This window comes from Buteo buteo, chromosome 7, assembly GCF_964188355.1.
Source record: "Buteo buteo chromosome 7, bButBut1.hap1.1, whole genome shotgun sequence".
NCBI classification, from domain to species: domain Eukaryota; kingdom Metazoa; phylum Chordata; class Aves; order Accipitriformes; family Accipitridae; genus Buteo; species Buteo buteo.
The window spans coordinates 21,257,203-21,275,900 of record NC_134177.1 but is presented as its reverse complement, the minus strand read 5'-3'; the positions used below and the strand labels follow the sequence as shown (position 1 = coordinate 21,275,900).

The 18,698-nt window shown below is 42.4% G+C and overlaps 1 protein-coding gene across 8 annotated transcripts in view; it reads right to left on the bottom strand.

The window, feature by feature from the left end:
- PAX3 (paired box 3) overlaps positions 1-18,698 on the bottom strand; it is an 82,488-nt gene that overhangs the window by 17,170 nt on the left and 46,620 nt on the right. For 4 of the 8 annotated variants that reach the window (XM_075031874.1, XM_075031875.1, XM_075031870.1 and 1 more), the window contains exon 5: positions 10,028-10,233. In XM_075031874.1, the coding sequence (XP_074887975.1) occupies positions 10,028-10,233 (206 nt within the window). The remainder of the gene's footprint in view (positions 1-10,027; positions 10,234-18,698) is intronic. The other 4 variants (XM_075031876.1, XM_075031877.1, XM_075031872.1 and 1 more) reach the window with 1 other exon arrangement.

Sequence of the window (18,698 nt, the reverse complement as noted above, 5' to 3'; positions counted from 1 at the left end):
AAGACCTCAATTGAGTGTTAGCATCTCACAAGGTACATCTGTACAGCCTGTAAGGCAGCCTGGCCTGAAAGCCACGAAGGCATGTTAGCTGATGAGCCACATGTAGACGTATTTGTAAAAGTAAGTTAGGTCTCAGATCTGTCACCCTTCCTGCAAGCAGCCCATACTGGCTTATGATTCAGCCATCATAGACTGGATTTCTAGGCGTAACATCATTTACAAACCATGAGCGGCCCTTACGTAAGAGTGTAACAACGTTTTGGACTACGCGGTGGGCTTCTCCTCTGCTTGCTATTTCATAGCACAAGTGGTGGGACTCACTGTGCCATCTGGTTTCTGATGTGGGCCATCTGTCACCATGTAGTTTGATCTGGCTTCATCCTCTTTTCAGAATGAGATGCTTAGTTCACACAGCTGCTGCCTCCTTTGGCCACAATGTCTACTCCTCAATTACACACTCCCACTCAGGTTTAAGATTTAGGACAGAGGGATAGATGGAGCCTCTGCTCTACCTCAGGAATCCTTCTCTTGTTTCTTTTCTGTACATACTAAATGTCCCTCTGCCTCCACATGAACCATTTCTGAGAGCAGCTAGCAGGGACAAGGCACTGGGGCTGGAGATGTGAGATCTGTGATGAGCAATAGTTGAGGATGGGTCTAGATTCAGCAACATTTTTTTACTTTCTCATCCTATAGACTTCTATATCCTTTTCCACCTCTCCTTACCCTTTGCCTCCCTCACTGACATTTAAGTCTATATTTCTTATTTATTCCTCGCAGACTCCTTCCACCTGCTTATGTTTCCCAAAGCCCACTCCTGCAGCAGTATCTTTTGAAGTGACCACAGAGAAAGAAAAATGGGCAAGACACACTGAAGAGGGAGGAAGAGGCTTTGCTAAAGAGCCAAAGAGCACTTAGGAAGGATAGTGGAGGTCAGAGATGGAGCAGGGAACAGCAAACACACATTGTAATTAGCCTACCCAGGTCATTAACTCTGGCTTTCTCCATGATACTCTCCCTTCTTCAGGTCAATAAGGTTATCTGATGATCTTCAAACACTTTAGGAACACTAACTGAACTACACTACATGAGTGGAATTCACTGAGGAAAACTGGGTAACAAGATTTTGTTTCCTCTACAGATAAGCATTTGCCTTCAAGCCCTAGTTCTTTATTAAAATGAGTCAGATCCCAGACTTGAATTCAGTAGCGAGTGATTTGCAATGATGCCAAATTTTATGCTTTTATTTACAGATAGATTTTGGCTCATTTTATAGATTTGCATTTTTTCCAGAACTGCAGATATGTATTAAACATCCCTGAAAGGGACACACTCAACAGTATCAAAAACTCTACAGCAGTCCCCCGATGAACATACTTGCACAGAGCTCTATTGCCACCTGGAGCCCCATTTAATTAAGTGGGACTTTGTGCAGGAACCTGCCTGGGCTGTGCAGAAACACTGTGTATTACCACCTCAGTTCCATTGGGACATGCTAAATGGGTGCTACTTGACTGGCACCCATGTCACATGCTGCTGGCACAGCCACAGCTCCAGGCTCATCGGCTCCAGCCACTGCCACTCCACTGCCTTGCCTGCCGCCCCATCAGCCGCAGCACCCACCTTCTGCCGCTTGCCCTGGCTTCTTACTTTCCCTGGGCAGCAGGAAGGCAGATGGCACCTGACTAGCACCAGAGCTAGTCCAAAACTAATTCATCAAAAGCCCTTGAACAAATTCAAAACTGCAGAGCAAGTCTTATTGCCACTAATACCGCACCACGCACTCACCACCACAGAACAGTAGAGGCACATACAAAAAACCAAAACACCCCCACACCTTTACAGTAAGCACTGGGGGTCCGATCTACACACGTACTTCTTTCCCTTTGATTTTTATGTGCTTCGGACCAGCCTTGGTAAAAATACTAGAAATAATTTATCTTTAAAATGACCATAAGTGTGGCCCTGACTCTTCACAGGTTTTTACAAATGAACACACTGAAGCTCTGAATCTGTAATTCTGGATGTTTTAACACAATAGCTTTTACTATTACTATTCACTGTCACTATGTCATGGCTTCACCCTTTTCACATGGCCTGAGATTTGGTTTGCAACTGTGTTTAACTCCCATTTTATACCAGGTAACTGCAGATTTAGGATGTTGTTTTGTGACAGAACACAATGAAGAAGTAATGTAACAGTAAGACATCAGAAAAAAAATACAAATAAAATTAAATGGGAGAGTTTAAAAGTTGAAAAACAGTTTTGGAAAGTCAAGAAAAAAAATCACTTAAAACTAAATAACTCAAACCTAAATATTTTATTTGCATTTTATGTAATGTTTATTAAAATTAGCCAGATCCCAAACTTTATTCAGTAGCAGTTATATGCTTTCTATGTTAACTGAAATGATTTGTTTTATTATTATATTTAATCATAGTATTTCACTTAGACTATATTCCACTGCCTTGACTTATTCTCAAGAGTTCAGGAATTTTTTTTTAAATCAGCACATATCATGAAGAATCCATGTGCACTATTACTACTAATTAAAGAAATCTTGAAAAATTTTGCCAATATCAAGCCAAGACTTAAAAATTAATCCAGTCACCACAAGCCAATGTGTCTGCTTCGAAACATATTGTAAACACCTAGGGAAATATTTTCTTTTGTTTGTACATTTCCAACATGATTTAAACACAACGTCCTCTTATGTTCAGCAAATTTCAGCTTCCACCAGCGTGACAAAATCCTCATCTTATGAGTGGCCTTTTCGAATGTAGCAGGTCCTCGCAGGATGCTTCTGCTCTCCCCCACCCTTCCTTCTGAGAGGGAAGCGATCATCACCTGGGTGCAGAGATGCTCAGAGTATAACGCAGCCCCTGGTAAAGATCACCAGTGTCATACTGTGAGAAAGTGCCACCCTGCAGTGGGCATAACAGAAAACCAACTCTAAACTATCTATCTACTTAATCTGACAAGCAAATGTATTTTGTGTGTTGCCTTCACCAGCAACAGCATAGATCTCGGTGGAAGGCAGGCCAACCCAAGATAGTACTTCAAATCACTGCTACACACTGAATTCCCCCATGGAAGCAAAAGCAGCGGATAAGAGGGCTACTGCATTTTGGAGACTCAAAATATAGCTTTCTTACACAAACAGTACTGTGTCTGAAGGAATATGATCTACTTGTGTTGGTGTAACATGCAGGAGCTCTAAATTAGGTCAGCATAGTGCTTGGTGCTGTGCAAGGACAGAGAGAGCATGGCTTGTCTGAGGGACCCGAGCATCCAAAAGCAATGTCTCCACCACCAGACAAGTCACATTCGTTTTAGTGAGGGTCTGGCTCCCCAATTTCTATGTCACTTTCTAAGATGGAATGTAAATTACCCAGATTATTTGGAAACAAAATCGAACCCCAGTGTTTGGCCAAAATTTACAATCCAAAAAACAGAACTGATGAGGGTGAAATTTAGAGCAAAAGGGAAAAAGAAACTAGTCCTTTAAGGGAAGTAAGTATTGGAGGCTCCAATTTTTCAAGTGTCTGGAACTGGACCGATCAAAAAAGAAATCACTCCGCAACACAATATTAAAAAAATATTTTGCACCGATGTAAAATGGATGAGGTGAACTAATGTTTCCCCCCTTCTGTTTTCTAATATGTAGATCCTGCCTTTTATTATCGTTTTTCCTTGAAGTAGTTTGCAAATGATCATGCCAACATCTTATTTTATTTATCCCAACAGACTATTCTTTAAAAGATGCATTTATTCACTTGGGAACACACTAGTGTAATTAGCCTTGACATTTCAACAGTCTGATCATAAACACAGAGTGCTCTATGTGCTTTTAAGGCAAAAAGATTTCTGATCCAACAGAGCAAAACATCTGAGATGTGAATTTTGCAGAAAACCCATGGATATTTTGTTAAACACAGTCCTGACCATTGCAAGCATGAGTTCCAAAAACATACAAAGTCAAAAGACTGGTGCATTGTTAACAGCACTTCTAATTTTAGGGGGGGGGTGTGTGTGTATTGGGTTCTTTCCCCTTTTGCCTTATGATATTTTTCATGGTAACTACCTCTCCCTTCCCCCAAAATTCACATGTTCAAAATAAAGTCTGACCATCCTGCAAGCAAGAGTCCTTGGTGGGTGTGCCATCAGGGAATGAATTTGGGGTGCACCAGAAGCAGTGGGGCTGCTTTGTGAAGAGGGGAAGTTGAAGAAGTAAACTGCTAATGAAGCTGGGCTGCACCAGCACGGACGGAGCTGACTCCGTTACCTTTGCAAAACACAGCAGCATGACTTCTAAAGACACCCACGGTGTCTGGTCCTGCAGTCCCTGTTGATGCCAGACCTAGATTTACTTCAGAAGCCTTCAAAGCAGTCTGCACAGGCACTTTCACCCTCTTGCCAGACCAACAGCTGACACCAGCCCTTGTGCCTGCCTGCCTGACCTGACTGGGAGCTCATTCAGAGAACACGAAACAGCAGGGAAAAAAGGAAAAAAGATTTTTTTTTTTCCTTCCCTTTTCTTTTTTTTGCAGTAGCATCAATTTCCATCCTGGCTCACCACCGAATCAGATGAGCTCCAGGAAAAGCACTGCCAAAGACCAGCAGTAGGAAGAAGAAAAAGTAGAAACAATTGCTTTTTAGCAACAACTAGTTGGTAAATTAGCTTCACTGCAACATCTGCACACCCCCAGCCTCACAGGAATAAGGTCTGCTGCATGTGCAAGAGACACACCATGGGTAGGCCTGTTTCCTCACAGCATCCCAAAGTGGTGCGGCCAGCCTGCTGAGAACGACCTGCCCTGACCGCCAGTGGGAACACCACGAGGCAGCAGGTTCTCCGCCTGGGTTCTGCCAGGAGCTGTTGTTTATGGCGATGGAAGTCATGCTGGCTGGGATACAAAGAGTTATCAATGTGATAGAAACCAGAGGTTTTTTAAAAAACAAATGGGGCGGGGAGTGGGGGGAGGCAACACACCACACACACCAAAAAAAAAAAAAAAAAAAAAAAAAAAAAAGACCAGACCAAATAACTACTAGGCTGTGCCAAAGGGAACAAGGACTTCCAACCACCTCCCAGTGCGATCCAACATACTCAAGTCTCATAGGTTTCTTTAAGAAGACTGACTCAGTCCTACACAAATACTTCTAAAACACTGCAGCTGAATACTTCTGCAAAACATTGAGTAATAAGCAAACTGAACTGTGTATTTATAAATTAAAGCACCACTAATTTGAGCCCTCAGGCAGCAGGGACCAGAAAAAAAGAATCAAAATCACATCCCTTCTTTTCCTTTAAATGTAAAAATGTCTTCTTAGGCCTCCATATGTTTGTAGTTGGCTAATTTACCCATAAGAATTTCTCCTTTACCCTGTGGGGGGGAATCTGCAATTACAGGGTTATCTACTACAAGAATGCACACAGCATTTTCTTTCTTTATCCTATATATTATGCAAGAGGGACAGCCTCAAGAAAAGGCACTAGAAATTCTCCATAAACCACATCAGGAATAACTGTAAAGATCTGCTGGAAGGTTTCAAATGTTCCTGAATCTGTCCTACATTCCTTTACCCCATCTCCCTGTAGGACTGTGCAGTTCAGCATACAGGCTCAAACTGTTTCAGAGGAGCTGAGGGCAAATTAAGACTTTTTTTGGCACAGGTCCTCCCTCCCCCATGATTTCCCAGTGAATGCTTTTTACTGGTTGCTACTGAGAAGAGACTATTAAAACTAAGATATTGCACTTCAGAGCTTTCAAACCTTGCTACTAGCTTAAAAGTCATAATTTCTCCTCTCGCCTTTCCCCCCCACTATCATCTTCTTCAAACCATGTCTTCCCCTCCCTGTACCACAGTGAAACAAAGAAAACCATATGCAAGCACAGCACTTAAAAAAATATTTTTATCATTCTTCTTCTCGTTACTCAAGACTCCTGAGCTCTTGGACTTCTTTTATTTGCTGAGATTGTAATAAGCTTTTCACAAAAGCTTACAAGCTGATTACAAGTTTGACATGGGAACATTCAGCCCCGTCCTAGAAGCCTGAAGAGATCTGCCTGAATTTTCAGACATGCTCTTTTGTTAAACAATATGTTTCTTTTGGAAGTTTTCAAGCAAACCAATTTAAACCTGAGATTTGGCCGAGAAGAAACTTTTCAGGACAGGACATACTCATGTTTCAGAATTCTTTGTGATTTCCCCTGCTTTTTCACCATTATTCATGGACTGAAAGAGTCCAAACCAATTTCTCCCATTGCCTTTTGGGGTTAAACAGGAAGGCCATGTGCCAGCCGCTTCTCACAGCAGGACCTCCTGTCCTGCACAGTCCCATACAGCTGGGGGCACATCCTCAACATGGTCCAACATGCAAGCCTCACACATCACATTTCTGATAATTTGGGAGGCCTGCCTTCAACACACAGCCCAAAAAGATTTGTCTGACTGGCCAGCCCCCATCAGCCAAGGCAGGCTCCTGGCCCTCTGCCTGCCACGGGACAAACCTGAACCTTATTTAAAAATCTTTCACCAAAAGATTGAAGCAAACGCCTCCCACCATCAATCTGAAACAGTCTCCAAGCTGCTGCCAAAGTTCGCCCAGTTCATCCAGGTCTAAAAATAAGCCTGATGTGGGAATCAAAAGGTGGCCAGAAAAGATGCTACCCACTTCATTCCTTACGTGCTATTTGTTACAGAAACCATAACCGCACTGCTCTGAAGCTCAGAAAGAGCCTTTGATCTTTATCTACACTGGGGAAAATTTCACTTTTAGAATTCGCCTTCAGATTGAGTCAGTAAAAATAGGCCACAGACCTTAAGGGCCTGCACTGCAACTTAATGATGGTTTTAATGAGGTTTTAAACTGGACCAGTAAAGCACTGCATGGTTGTGATTTTTACTCACAATATGTGAATCTTTAACCACATATTCCCAGGGCATTACTACTATTTTTTTTTAAATGAAGGGTCATCCTTTGGGACTCTACTTAATGTTTCTGAATTGTATCTGATGAATGAACAAGACCAAAGAACTTTCCCCTTCTGCTCATCTAACGTGCAGAGAAGAGCCAGGTGCCTTTGGGAGAGGCAGCAGGAGAGGTTGCCCTGGCTCCACACCACATCTAGGCTCAAACATAGGGACAGAAAGACTCAGCAGTCCTTGAGTGGAAAGGTGCTGCAGGAAGAATTGCAGGGAGCATTTTAACTCCTCATTACACCCAGTGCTGAAGTATTTGCAATGATTACAGTTACACATCTCCTGACTCTTGCAATGTGGAGTTTGTTGCAACAATTCTTTCCCCAAAAGCCTTTCCTGTCCCCACGATTAAGTACACAAATAATATTCACAGTGTAAAGTCTGTCTTCAGTTGCTTGTAGCTTTCAAAAAAATTCCCCTTCAGGGCTGAAATGTTCTAAGTTTGATCTCAGCCTAGAGGTGACTTTTTTTCCCCCCCACCTCCAATCAACCAGCTTAGAAACATGCATTTGGTTACTCTTCAATGGTGGGAAAGTGAGAAAATAGATGCTTTGGAGGTTTAAGACTCGTCCTTTCACGGGTCTTCAGAGGCGCCCTCGGGGAATAGAAGGAAAGGGGAAGCACGGGGGCGGCAGGGTAGAAAAAACAAAACATGAGATGCAAGCGCTACGTGGAGGGACTGAGGGAATAGCAAGGTTGGTCCAGTTGCAATCAATTAGATTTCTTACTAGACAATGTAAAACAGCTCTACAGAATTGGACCTTACTGCTCCAGAGGGAAAAAAAAAATAAAATAAAAGTCTTCTGAGCTCAGATGGACTCAGGCTGCAAAGAGTCAGCTCTTTTAGATGATGTTTGATTAGAAAGCAGTCAAAGAGATCTTTGTGTATATATCCATATAAAATTTGGTATCTCTGATCTCTGTCATACTGTTACCAAAAATGAAGTGTGACTAAGAAAGCTTGAATGCTACATCAGTATGGCTATCCAGCCGTCTCAGCCTCAAGTCTCTTAGGGTTATTTTCTTTTCACAGGTTGTCTTTTATTTCATGCCCATCATAGGTGGCCATTTTAAGGGGCTATGGAGAAGTGCTGAATGCTGATAAGGCAAATCCTGTATCCCTTAATCCACTGCTAAATCACTCTGCCAGCCTTCAAGGGTACCAGACAGATGGAGTGCAGTAGGAAACTGCCCACAGGCTGGTTACTTCAACCCCAGCTCATCTTTAATCCAGAAAGGTTTTGTTCTGGTATTTGAATCATTGATTGACTAGGAACTTTCTTCCATGCTGGGTTAGGTAAAACATCCATGTCAGAGGTACCGGGGAATTCGTGAGGCTGTAGATCATAGGAGTGGTGTGAGACAGGATGCGTCTCAAGGGAACCAAGGAAGCCATAAGGAATGTAAAAAGTCACAGGGTTAAAGCCACATTAAGACAGCTGTTATGTTAATGAGAGTTCTGCTTTTCCTCTAGCTGTGGGTCATTGATTTAGAAAAACATGAACAAGGTCTTTTTCATTTTATCGTATTTTTCCACTGAAGCTAACATAGCCTAAAACATCATATCCTAGATCCCATTCATCTTGCTAACAGAACTTGTGTAGGAAGTTATCTTCATTATGTTTGTGCATGGAGGATTCCCAGGGCTTGATTTGGTCTTACCTGCCTCAAGTCTATATATGAAGCTATTCTGCAAGCATTTCACTTAGTAAACATGTTAAGAAAAGAATCATGCACCATTAAGTTTGCCTTCCAGACAAGTTCATCCATACATCAGATTTTCTCTCAGTCATAACAAACACTTACAAGAAATGTGGTGTGAAGTCTTCTGCAAAAATATTTAGCAGGTAAAACTGAAAAAGTCTGGACATTTCAAGACAGACACTCAATAATACAGCCATGCTGCAATAGGCATACTTGTCTTAAAAAGTCAGAGGGATATTTTGTATTACTCATTCCAGTTTGCAGAGCCTAAATGCCTCAGGCTGAGCTTCAAAGGTCAAAACATAAAAACAGGGTTTCGCCAAAGCAACCAAATTCACTTCTATTGTTGGCTAGATCACAAGTTACCACTCATTTCTCTTCCTGGGTTAGATCACAAGCTACAATGTTTTGCTTGTCACCCATGAACACTTGCAACTCAGACTGATTTAAACTGGGTGTGCTTTTCCAAATGTCTCTTAGATGTCAAGTAGTAAAAGAGTAGCAGAGGATTCTGCCTGCAGTATTAAACGTTTCACAAGACATGATTCTTTGCTGAGAAAGAGAGTAAGTCCCAGTCTGAACCTGAACTCCAGTGTGCAGTTTAATCCAGAATTATTTGGCTGCTGTTTGCCCATTTTTGGACACCTGAAAATCCAGGTTCATGCTTTTTTTTTTTAATTTTAGTCAACTCCATGGTTTACTGCTCCAGTACATTGACTTGTTTTAGACAATCCAGATCTACATGAAGTTGTGAAGACCTAACAGTTACTTGATGGTTTATTTTCTTTTGAATTAAACTGACAGTGGGGATAAAAGAGATATTACAAGATTTAAAATAAGTCAACTTCAAAAGCTAACCTAAAAGCAAACTGTAGATACTGCACCAGTAACCTTGCTCATTTGCATGGCTCTCTAGACACATTGTCCTTTTAAAAATGTTTTTCTCTCCTCTGTTAATGCCTGAAAGACCCAAACAACAAAACAGTTAAATAACTATAAACTGGCACAACTCCTGACCTGATTATATGCAGAGTGCTGTCAAATGCATAAACCAAACAAACTGGGATAATAGACCTTCTTCTCCAAAGGCTCAGTATTATGTTCATGGTAGGTATGGAACAATTACTGGGGAAAACACAAAGGTTTTTCCCAAGCAGTTGTCTTAAACAGTTGGAAAACCAGTGTCCATGTACAGATGCAAAACCCCCAAGGCTGTAAGAAACATAGCTTCACATTTTCCTTCTACTCCAGAGTAGGATCACGTAAGAATACAAATGGACCAACATGCTAACAGAAAAGGAAATTCCTTTTGTTAGGCAGCTTTTAAATACATACCTGGACGCGAGCCTCTGTGAGTTTGGCTCTTTGCGCAAGTTCTTCCCTAGTATAAATATCAGGGTAGTGTGTCCTCTCAAAAGCTCTTTCCAGCTCTTCCAGTTGCTCTGCTGTGAAGGTTGTCCTGCTGCGACGCTGCTTTCTTTTTAAAGGTAAATCTGGTTCAGAATCGATGTCAGAGCCTTCATCAGACTGGGGTGCTGATGCTCAAAAAAGAAGAAAATGAAAGATGAAAATTAGCTTTATTGGGGGGGGGGCAAAATATTGGATCAATCGATGATATCCTCTTCTATGGAAAAGCTGCTTTTTCCCTGTGACTCAGAACTGAGTTGGCAAATTTCAAAAAGAGCAAGAAACAAATCAGAGTTAAATGTTACGTTGTGCAAATGTGCTTAAACAAATAAAGAATTGTCAAAAGTTCAACTATGAGTTTAGCATCTTTTCCTGACCCAAGAACATCTAAGGACCTGAAGAAATCTTTTTGAGTAAATTAATTATTTGATTTCTTTGTTTTAACTCCTCCAGCAGTTTGTGTTTCAAAAACTTGAGCAGTACTGCTTAGTCCCAAGCAATCAGACAAGCAATACAGCCTTATTCCTTTCACTGTGCTAGCGAACAGATACAAATATTTATCACACCAGTGTGCACATTGTAACTTAAACATTCCGACTCTATAGACACACATCCATGAGACCTTCCCTAGAGACCCATCACTAAAACCTTATTGCTGAAATGGTTATGGAAGTGACTACAAAGGCATGGAGCGTGCTATTGAAATTAATTCTCATACACGATCAAATATTTACTTTACATCATGTGTATTATTTGTCCTACACTCTCAACAGTATTTTACACTTTTGTGTTAGTATACTTCAGCACATTTAAGCATTACCACTTGTTTGCAACTTACTTGCCTGTCTTAGGACCACCTAACATAACCTTAGGACAGGCCTGACAAGTGTTAGTATTACAACAACAACAAAAAAATTGAGACACACTTTGCACAGAGAAGTCCTGTAAGAATAGCTCAGAGCAATAGTTTGACTTGAGTCTTCCAGTTACTAAAGCAAGGAGATTCCACCTATGCGATGACCAGAGCTGAAATACACAGACCGCATACTTCCTTTGCCTAAAGTTTCATTGTTATTCCTCCTAACCTTGGGAGGTTTTCCAGCACAGAGCACAGTTACACACAGATGTGCTGATGCTCAGCCTCCAGCCAACAGTCCAGGACATGACTGCAAAACAGCCAGGCTGTGCTGGACCAAAGGCCCCTCACACCACACCCCAAGTCAACTATTTAAGGAAAGTCGGCAAGAAACAGACCACATACAGCGTGTCCATGACCCAGGAAGAGGCTACCAACTCTTGCAATCAGCAGCTTAAAGACAAATCAGAACCAAAACTCTTTCTGTGTTTCATGGACATGAAGAGAGCAAGATCACACACCCACAGCCAGCTCCTGGCATCATTGCTCGTTTTCCCCTGTGCTCCCTGACAATCAAGTGAACTCCAGCCACAGCCCAGCTGCAGCTGAACCCATAGCTATAGCTGTGAAGGCAGCAAAGCCTCTTCCAGTACCCAACCACGTTCTTTTTCTCCAACAAAGAGTAATGAACCAAAAGAGTAGACTTCTAAAGACAGACTTCACTTGCATCAGCTGCTGTTCCAGGCGACAAGCATTCCTTCTTGCCTGAGTCTTCAAGGGAAACCACCTAAAGAGGGCAGACACTCCCCAGTGATGCTGAAACTGCTTGTTCAGCTGAAATACAAGCATTGCTTCTACTACTTCAATAATGCCAAATGAATTATTGATATATACATTGATTCAAAATAATCTTCTTAACGTGATTTATTTGGAAGTAACTGAGAACACAAAGCCAAAAAGAAATCACTGTTTCTCAAGCTCCAGCTAAATCCCCCCCATGTTCATTTCTAACTATCTTACATTACCAATTTCACTCAAGCTGTTTGAACTAATATATACACCTAATCTGTTTACTTAGTGTTAGAAAGACTTAGACTTAGAAAGACAAAGTGCTTTTCAACTGAAGTGTTTATAAATTTCTGCATACCAAAAAAGGAACAATTACTGCTAGACCAGAGGCTCTTATATGAAAGCTATCTTTGTTGTCCAGACACCATCAATATCTTGGACCCAGCATATACAGGACATCAGAAGAAACTCCCATAGAGCTCAGCATCAATGTACTGTGAATACATCCAACTCTAAGAGTCTCTTACTTGCATGGAAGTTTTGCTCCAAGTAAGACTAGATTAAGCTGTTCTCATTCTTGGGAATATTGTCCTCAAAAACAAAGCGGAATCAGCACAAACATCCTATCCCAAACAGTTCAAGTTCATTCTTTTTTAAACAGGCAGTCTAGGGTATCCCAAAACAAACATAACACATTGTCTGAATTAGTGACAAATCCCAAATCTTCTCACTCGGGGTTCCAATTGACACCTGCCTTCCTCAGCAACTGCCAAGTTACAACCCTCCAGGATGGCTTCATGCTGCTCTTCAAAATAAAAAGAAACATAGGTTATTTAAAATATAGTTTCCTATGTTAGCCTCAGATACAAATCACCCACCTTAAGCAGAACAGCTATCGCTGACAAGCTGGACTAGAGAGCACACTAGCCATGCTAACAGGGTCATATTGGCTAGCACTGCACTCTGACCATACCTGGTGTAGTAAGATCTGAAACAGCTCAGGAAGGTCCCTTTTGGAGACAATTTCTCTAACAAAAGTTGCCTTTGTTTGTGTACGATAAGTTGGGGGTTTTGTTTTTGTTTTTTAAAAGTCAAATCCCCAGATCTCAGGAACTCGTTCATGTATGGATGGAACTGCTTCAGACATCTAACATATGCCTATAAAAAGCCAGCTTAAACTGTGCAATTTAAAGTGGGTATTTATTGCTAAATTTCTAAAGTGAATTCCCTCACCAACTGGGTGGGAAGTATCAGGAGAGCAATAATGATCTTCCTACAAATGTTTTATAAAGACTTTGCAAAATCTTATGATGTTTTCCCGCACCTTGCATTCATGCAGCAATGAGAATGCAGAACTGAAACGCTGACTTAATTTCATTTTCAATTCAGGTGTACATTTCATTAAGCAGTATATGAAAGGCACAAAGGTAAAGCAGTCAGAAAAAACAGAAGTATCTGAGAGTCCAGGACAATACATCTAATCAAGTGCAAACATTTAGAAAGAACATAATAAAATTAAAGTAGAGAGAACATATATAGCAAATAAAATGGCTTTCATATCTATCTGATTTCATTGGTGTTGCCCTTCGCCAGGCCTGGCTGCTACATGCAGCTTTATTGAAAACATTTTGTTCCTTTGTCTTACCTGGTCTGCAATGTTAAAATCAGACAAATGTAATCTCAAATGATAGTGCAGTTTGTAGTACGGACGTGTAGCTATTTTTATTTCTCACAATGTCTTGCTAAATACTATTAGTTTCAAGGAAGTTTTTAGTCTTATTTTTTCTATTAAAATACTATTATTAGACTTTTATATAGGTGAGAAGCCAATCAGAGTATTGACTAAGCACATAAATTGGACACGCTTCAGCCTTTAAAAAAGCGGTATTTATTTTATATATATGCTTAATAGCTATAGCATATTGCCCTTTTGCTAAGCAGTATCTCACTAATAGATCCACCAACTTCCATAATTTAAAAAACTACTATACAGCACAGGCAAAGGTGGTCATGTTTTAGCTGGGATATTTCTATCTCCATCACCTCCACAGACACACAACTCACATATCGCTAACCTTTACAGTTGTGCTAATGATCCTAATACTCCAACCCTGCAGCTATAAATAGAAGAAAGGAGGAGACTCACCACTGCCCTGGGAGATCCCCAGCCAGACCCCTCAGGATCACAGTACCCCCCTTACTGCACAGCTCAAAATGGGACAGGCAGCCAAAAGCACTACCAGTAGCTGAGCCATGAAGTTTAATTAAAGAAGAAATTACAGAATTAAAGAGCGATTATTTGTCCCTTAACCCCTCGTGACCTGTCTGGTGGGCCGAAGAAATGCTGCACGCCGGTTATCACCACAATATGCAAAAAACCTCTGCCCCATGTCATAGGCATTTGGTCACCTGGAGCTCTGCATCGATCCCTTTTCCAAACACCATAAATAGACACGTCAGGGCAAAGATTGAACAACCAAATAACGCACAAGAGGTCATTCTGTGGGTTGTTCTTCCTCTCAGCATGACATTTCACTTGAATAATTAAATAACAAAAACATGACAACCATTTAAAACCCATACATTACAGCTGCAGCACAGCACACCTGACAAACACAGGCAGAGAGGTTATCTTTCTGCGACCTGCAAAGGCACAGCTTCTCTGGCAATCCTTCAGTCACTGTGAAATTTTTCAATAAAATATTACACAGCCTCTTCCTCTAAGCGTAACAGCCTAGGGTCTGCCCTAGGTAAATTCTGTCTAGCCACAAATCTCGCTAAAACAAGACCAGAAAAACCAATACACCAGCAGCCAGGAAAGGTTCTGGCGGTGGTGTATTCGCGAGCTACCCTCCCCAGATCTTCTCTTTTTTTTTTACTTATGCAAGATTAATCTCACAGGCTCTCCCCCTCGTGCCCCATCTCTATGACCTAAGGCCGCGGCATCCCCAGCTTTGGGGCTAACGCGGGCGTTCGGCACCGGGAGGCAGCGGGTACGGCTGTCTGATCCCCGGCAGCCTTTCACACCCAAAGAGATGCTAGTGACCTCTCTCGTGTTTACTCGGGTGCAGGCGAGGAGGAGTGCAGCAGGGCTGCTACCCCCACACAAACCCACAGTAAATGACAAATGACACTTTCTCTTTGTGATCTTTGGGATTTTTGTTGACTTATTTGGAGGCTTTTGTTGGGTCCTAAGAAATGGCCTGTGGCTGAGGCCTATTCGGCCGATTTCCACGCTCCATCTGTGGTATCCATCAGCAGGGCCTTTGCCCGCATTCAGGGCTCTGACACCTGCCTGGCAGGATGCGGGAGGCACAAAGGAGGCTGCCGCGGACGCCAGGGGGGCGGTGGGCCGGGGGGGCCGGGGAGGGCAGCCAGGGTGAAGGGGATGCACAGCAGGGGTTAATCCAAGCTACCCCCTCCCCAGCCCTCAGCACCTGGAAGCGTCCCTCCAAGACTGCCTCTCCCCGCCAGAGGTAAGGGGGCCCAAACGCAACCCTCCGCCACGTTGCGGACGAATTAACCAGGAAAGGGAGGAAGGGAGGGAGGGAGGGGGAAAACCATCCCAGGATGCGGGCCCTCAGAGTCACCCCAGGCACTCGCTAAATAAACCTCTGGCGCTGGCTTGCTGCGAGGGCTGGGAGCAGCGGTAGGTGGCCGGCAGCACATTCCTCCCTGGATCCTTGTTTATGTTGGGGTAGGCTTTCAGCAGCTGGCGTTTTAACAGTCGACGGACAAGAAATGCATCAGGGGTCCTTTCTTTCCTCAAAATAAAATCCACAGTAAAGTAAAACAGCACCTTTATTTCCTGCTAACAGGCCCCTTCCCCTCTGAGCAGTCCGTTTGGGGCAGGCTTCTACATGGCTACAACATACAGCGAAGACTCTGGAGCCCAGCGAGCGGCTACCTCCCTCCCAGCGCATCATCGGCCCTTGCTGTGTCTGCCGGGGGAAATGTGACACCAGGCTCCCCTCTCCTCCTCCCCCTGAAACCTCACTGTCACAGCAAGGAGCCTTTAAAAAGAAAATACGCCCTGCCAGGTCTGTGCTAATCAAAACAGGACAAATAAACTCTGACACTCAACAACTCCCTGAGTGCCCGCAGCCCTGGGTGGAGACTACAGATTAGTTATGAATACGGCAGGCAGCGGGGAACGAGCTCGGGGGTCTGGAGTCACCTCTCAGCCACCTGTGAGCGGTTCTAGATGCCACAACTGAACGCCGTCTTTATCCAAGATAAAGCACGCTCCAAAAATTAGAAGAGCACCCCTAAGTTTTAGGTTGTGGTGTTTCCACCAAAGCAGTTTTGGCAAGTTTACCAGGACTCAGAGCTGTAATTTTATCCAATTTGCTGCTCACTTTCTGTGCTTCACCATCAACAGGGGAAGGGGACAGAGGGGAGATTCAGGCACCCCGAGTTTCACCCTGTTAGGTCACAGCCCAAAATTTGTTAGCAGTTGGACTCCTCTTTGAGAGGAAAAGGAAAAGCAAGTTTCAAGAAACATAAACAACAAAACAAGAAGCTGCAAAAGATTTCTCAGTGGGGTTAAGAAAAAACATGCTAATGCTGCTATGTGATCCTATTTTCCCTGTTAGAAGTGAAAATTCAGGATCAGCAATATGTAAGAAAATTCTCAGTCTTGCTAGAAAGCAACAGAATACCTAGCACAATGTGAAATACTCACAAGTAGTAAAATTGCTTTTAACCCTTTCTACTGGCATTTTGACTATGATATATCAAAAAACAAGAAAGGAAACGCAAAAGCAAGCCTCTGTTCCAGACATGAATATCGCTCATCTAACAAGGATTAAGTCACACTTCAATTACTCCTTTGAAAACCGCTGCTATTTGCAAAGGGCATACTTACAAAAACATTGTAAATGGCTTTTTTTAAACTCCACAGGCACTTTAGAAAAGTCTGCCATGAGAGAATGAGAGAAATGGAGAGAAAATATATTGCTGCTTAAGTAAACTGATTAATAAGAGTAATTAATAGGTTACTGGAATTGGAAAAGAGCAACCCTATCTCCTGTGAGCTCTAAGCTGGAAAATCAGCACAGAAAGAGAACCACCACAACAGTGATAAAAGTGATCTTGAGAGAAGTGGATGGTATTTTAATTTTGTTTGGGCTGATTCACATAGAGAAATTTGCTTTGTACAGCAAAGTGAAAAGGAAAACAGTAGCTGCAGTAAAAGGAAATGGCCAACAGTGACTTTTATTTACAATTACCAAGAGACAGGCTATTATTGACCATATGTGCCACAATCGCCCTCCTTATCATGGGTTGGCCATCATGTCCATTGGGAGCTGTTAATGAACTGGGTAATTGAGCTGCTGACATGTGTTACCAAAACAAAACAATAGGAAGAAGAGACAAATGAACATTTTATTTGCCAATCAGAGTAGGTTCCGCTTTTCAGAGAGCTGTGCCTAAGTAAGTGGCTGAATACATAAAACAGTGCATTGAAGGCAAGCAGATGCATGCACAATAATGGTTAACTGACAGCCTATGGCCCATCTGTGCTTAACATTTTGTTAAAGAAATTACTTGACTTGCTAAAGAGACAAATCATACAGCTGCCCCAAGTGCTGCATTATAAGAGATAAATCATTAGCTAAACTGTTTCATGCTTAAAATGACAATGCATATTAACAGTTATGCAGGGACATTTTGTCAGCACAGCTTGATGCAGTTATAACTTACAAAAAATGCGACAGCTCATAGCTATTCAACGATTTCAACTTGGAAGAGAATGACAACGCTGTGAAAACAATTTCACCGCACAAACAATAGACAATTCACAGGCTCTTCTTTTTTAAAATATATTTAATTTTTTTCTTTAAATGATGAAATAATATGGAAAGGAAAAAAAGCCGGCCAGTGTCTAACTGTTCTGCACCATTAATCTGCTAACATGTACTTCATTCAAAACCACAGAGCATCAAAAAGGAACACATTCCATTTTAAATATCAAAGACTGCATCACCAGCACTAAGAATAAATGGCTAATTCTCAACTGTGCATGAAAGAATAAAGAATTTCTAAAGTGAAAGGAGGGGAAGAGGAAACTGCAAATACAACTACAAAAATCTCTTCTTATTCCCCCACCTCCTCTTCCAAAAAGAGATTTGTTTTGTTGATACAAGTAACATTGAAGTACTTAACAGCTTTGCATGTGGGCCTGATCCTCCTCCCAAGTTTCACTGCTGTAAATTTGCACTGGGAATTATTATCGTTATTATTATTTTACATTCAAAACTGAATATAAAGGAACTGCAGTTAGCACTCAGATCCTTCTGTACAGGTAGTACACATACACACATGTGTATAGCCCAGGAAACCTGCCCAAGGGAGGGCAGAAAACCAGACACCTCTCCTCCCAACTTAGTTGCACAGACCAGGGCAAGCCAGACACTCAACCAGATTTACCTGAACAGCTGCACTACCTGGAAGGAAAAAAAAAAAAAAAAAAAAATCGGTAAAACTCGTGTAGCCTGTGGGAGCTCAGGTTTAATGACTACGTAAAAGTTAAATTGCTAGTTTTCCCCACAAAGACAGGACTACCTTGCTGACTTCGTACGGTTTCTATTCACCAGCCTCAAAGGACTACTCTGCTACTCCCACCAGTGTAAGAGCAAAGCTGGATCCAGGCAAGCTTTGGCCCTTGCTCGGCCTCTCCCATCATTCCCAGTAGAGCCAGGGAAGGAGTTCAGCAAGAGGGACCCGGCACTGTGATAGCCCCTGCATGACAAAGCGCTCCAGCACAAACCCATACAATCAGACTGTCACCCGAGTCGGAGTCACCCCGGCCCATCTCCCTGAATGCAGCCTACTGACCGAGAGAGGAGGACTTTTTGAAAAGCACAAAGAGGAATCACAGGCACTTCCCGTTGATTTTCACCAGGAGCTCACGAGTGCCCACATCTGGGGGCTTTTCCAACCCTTCTCACA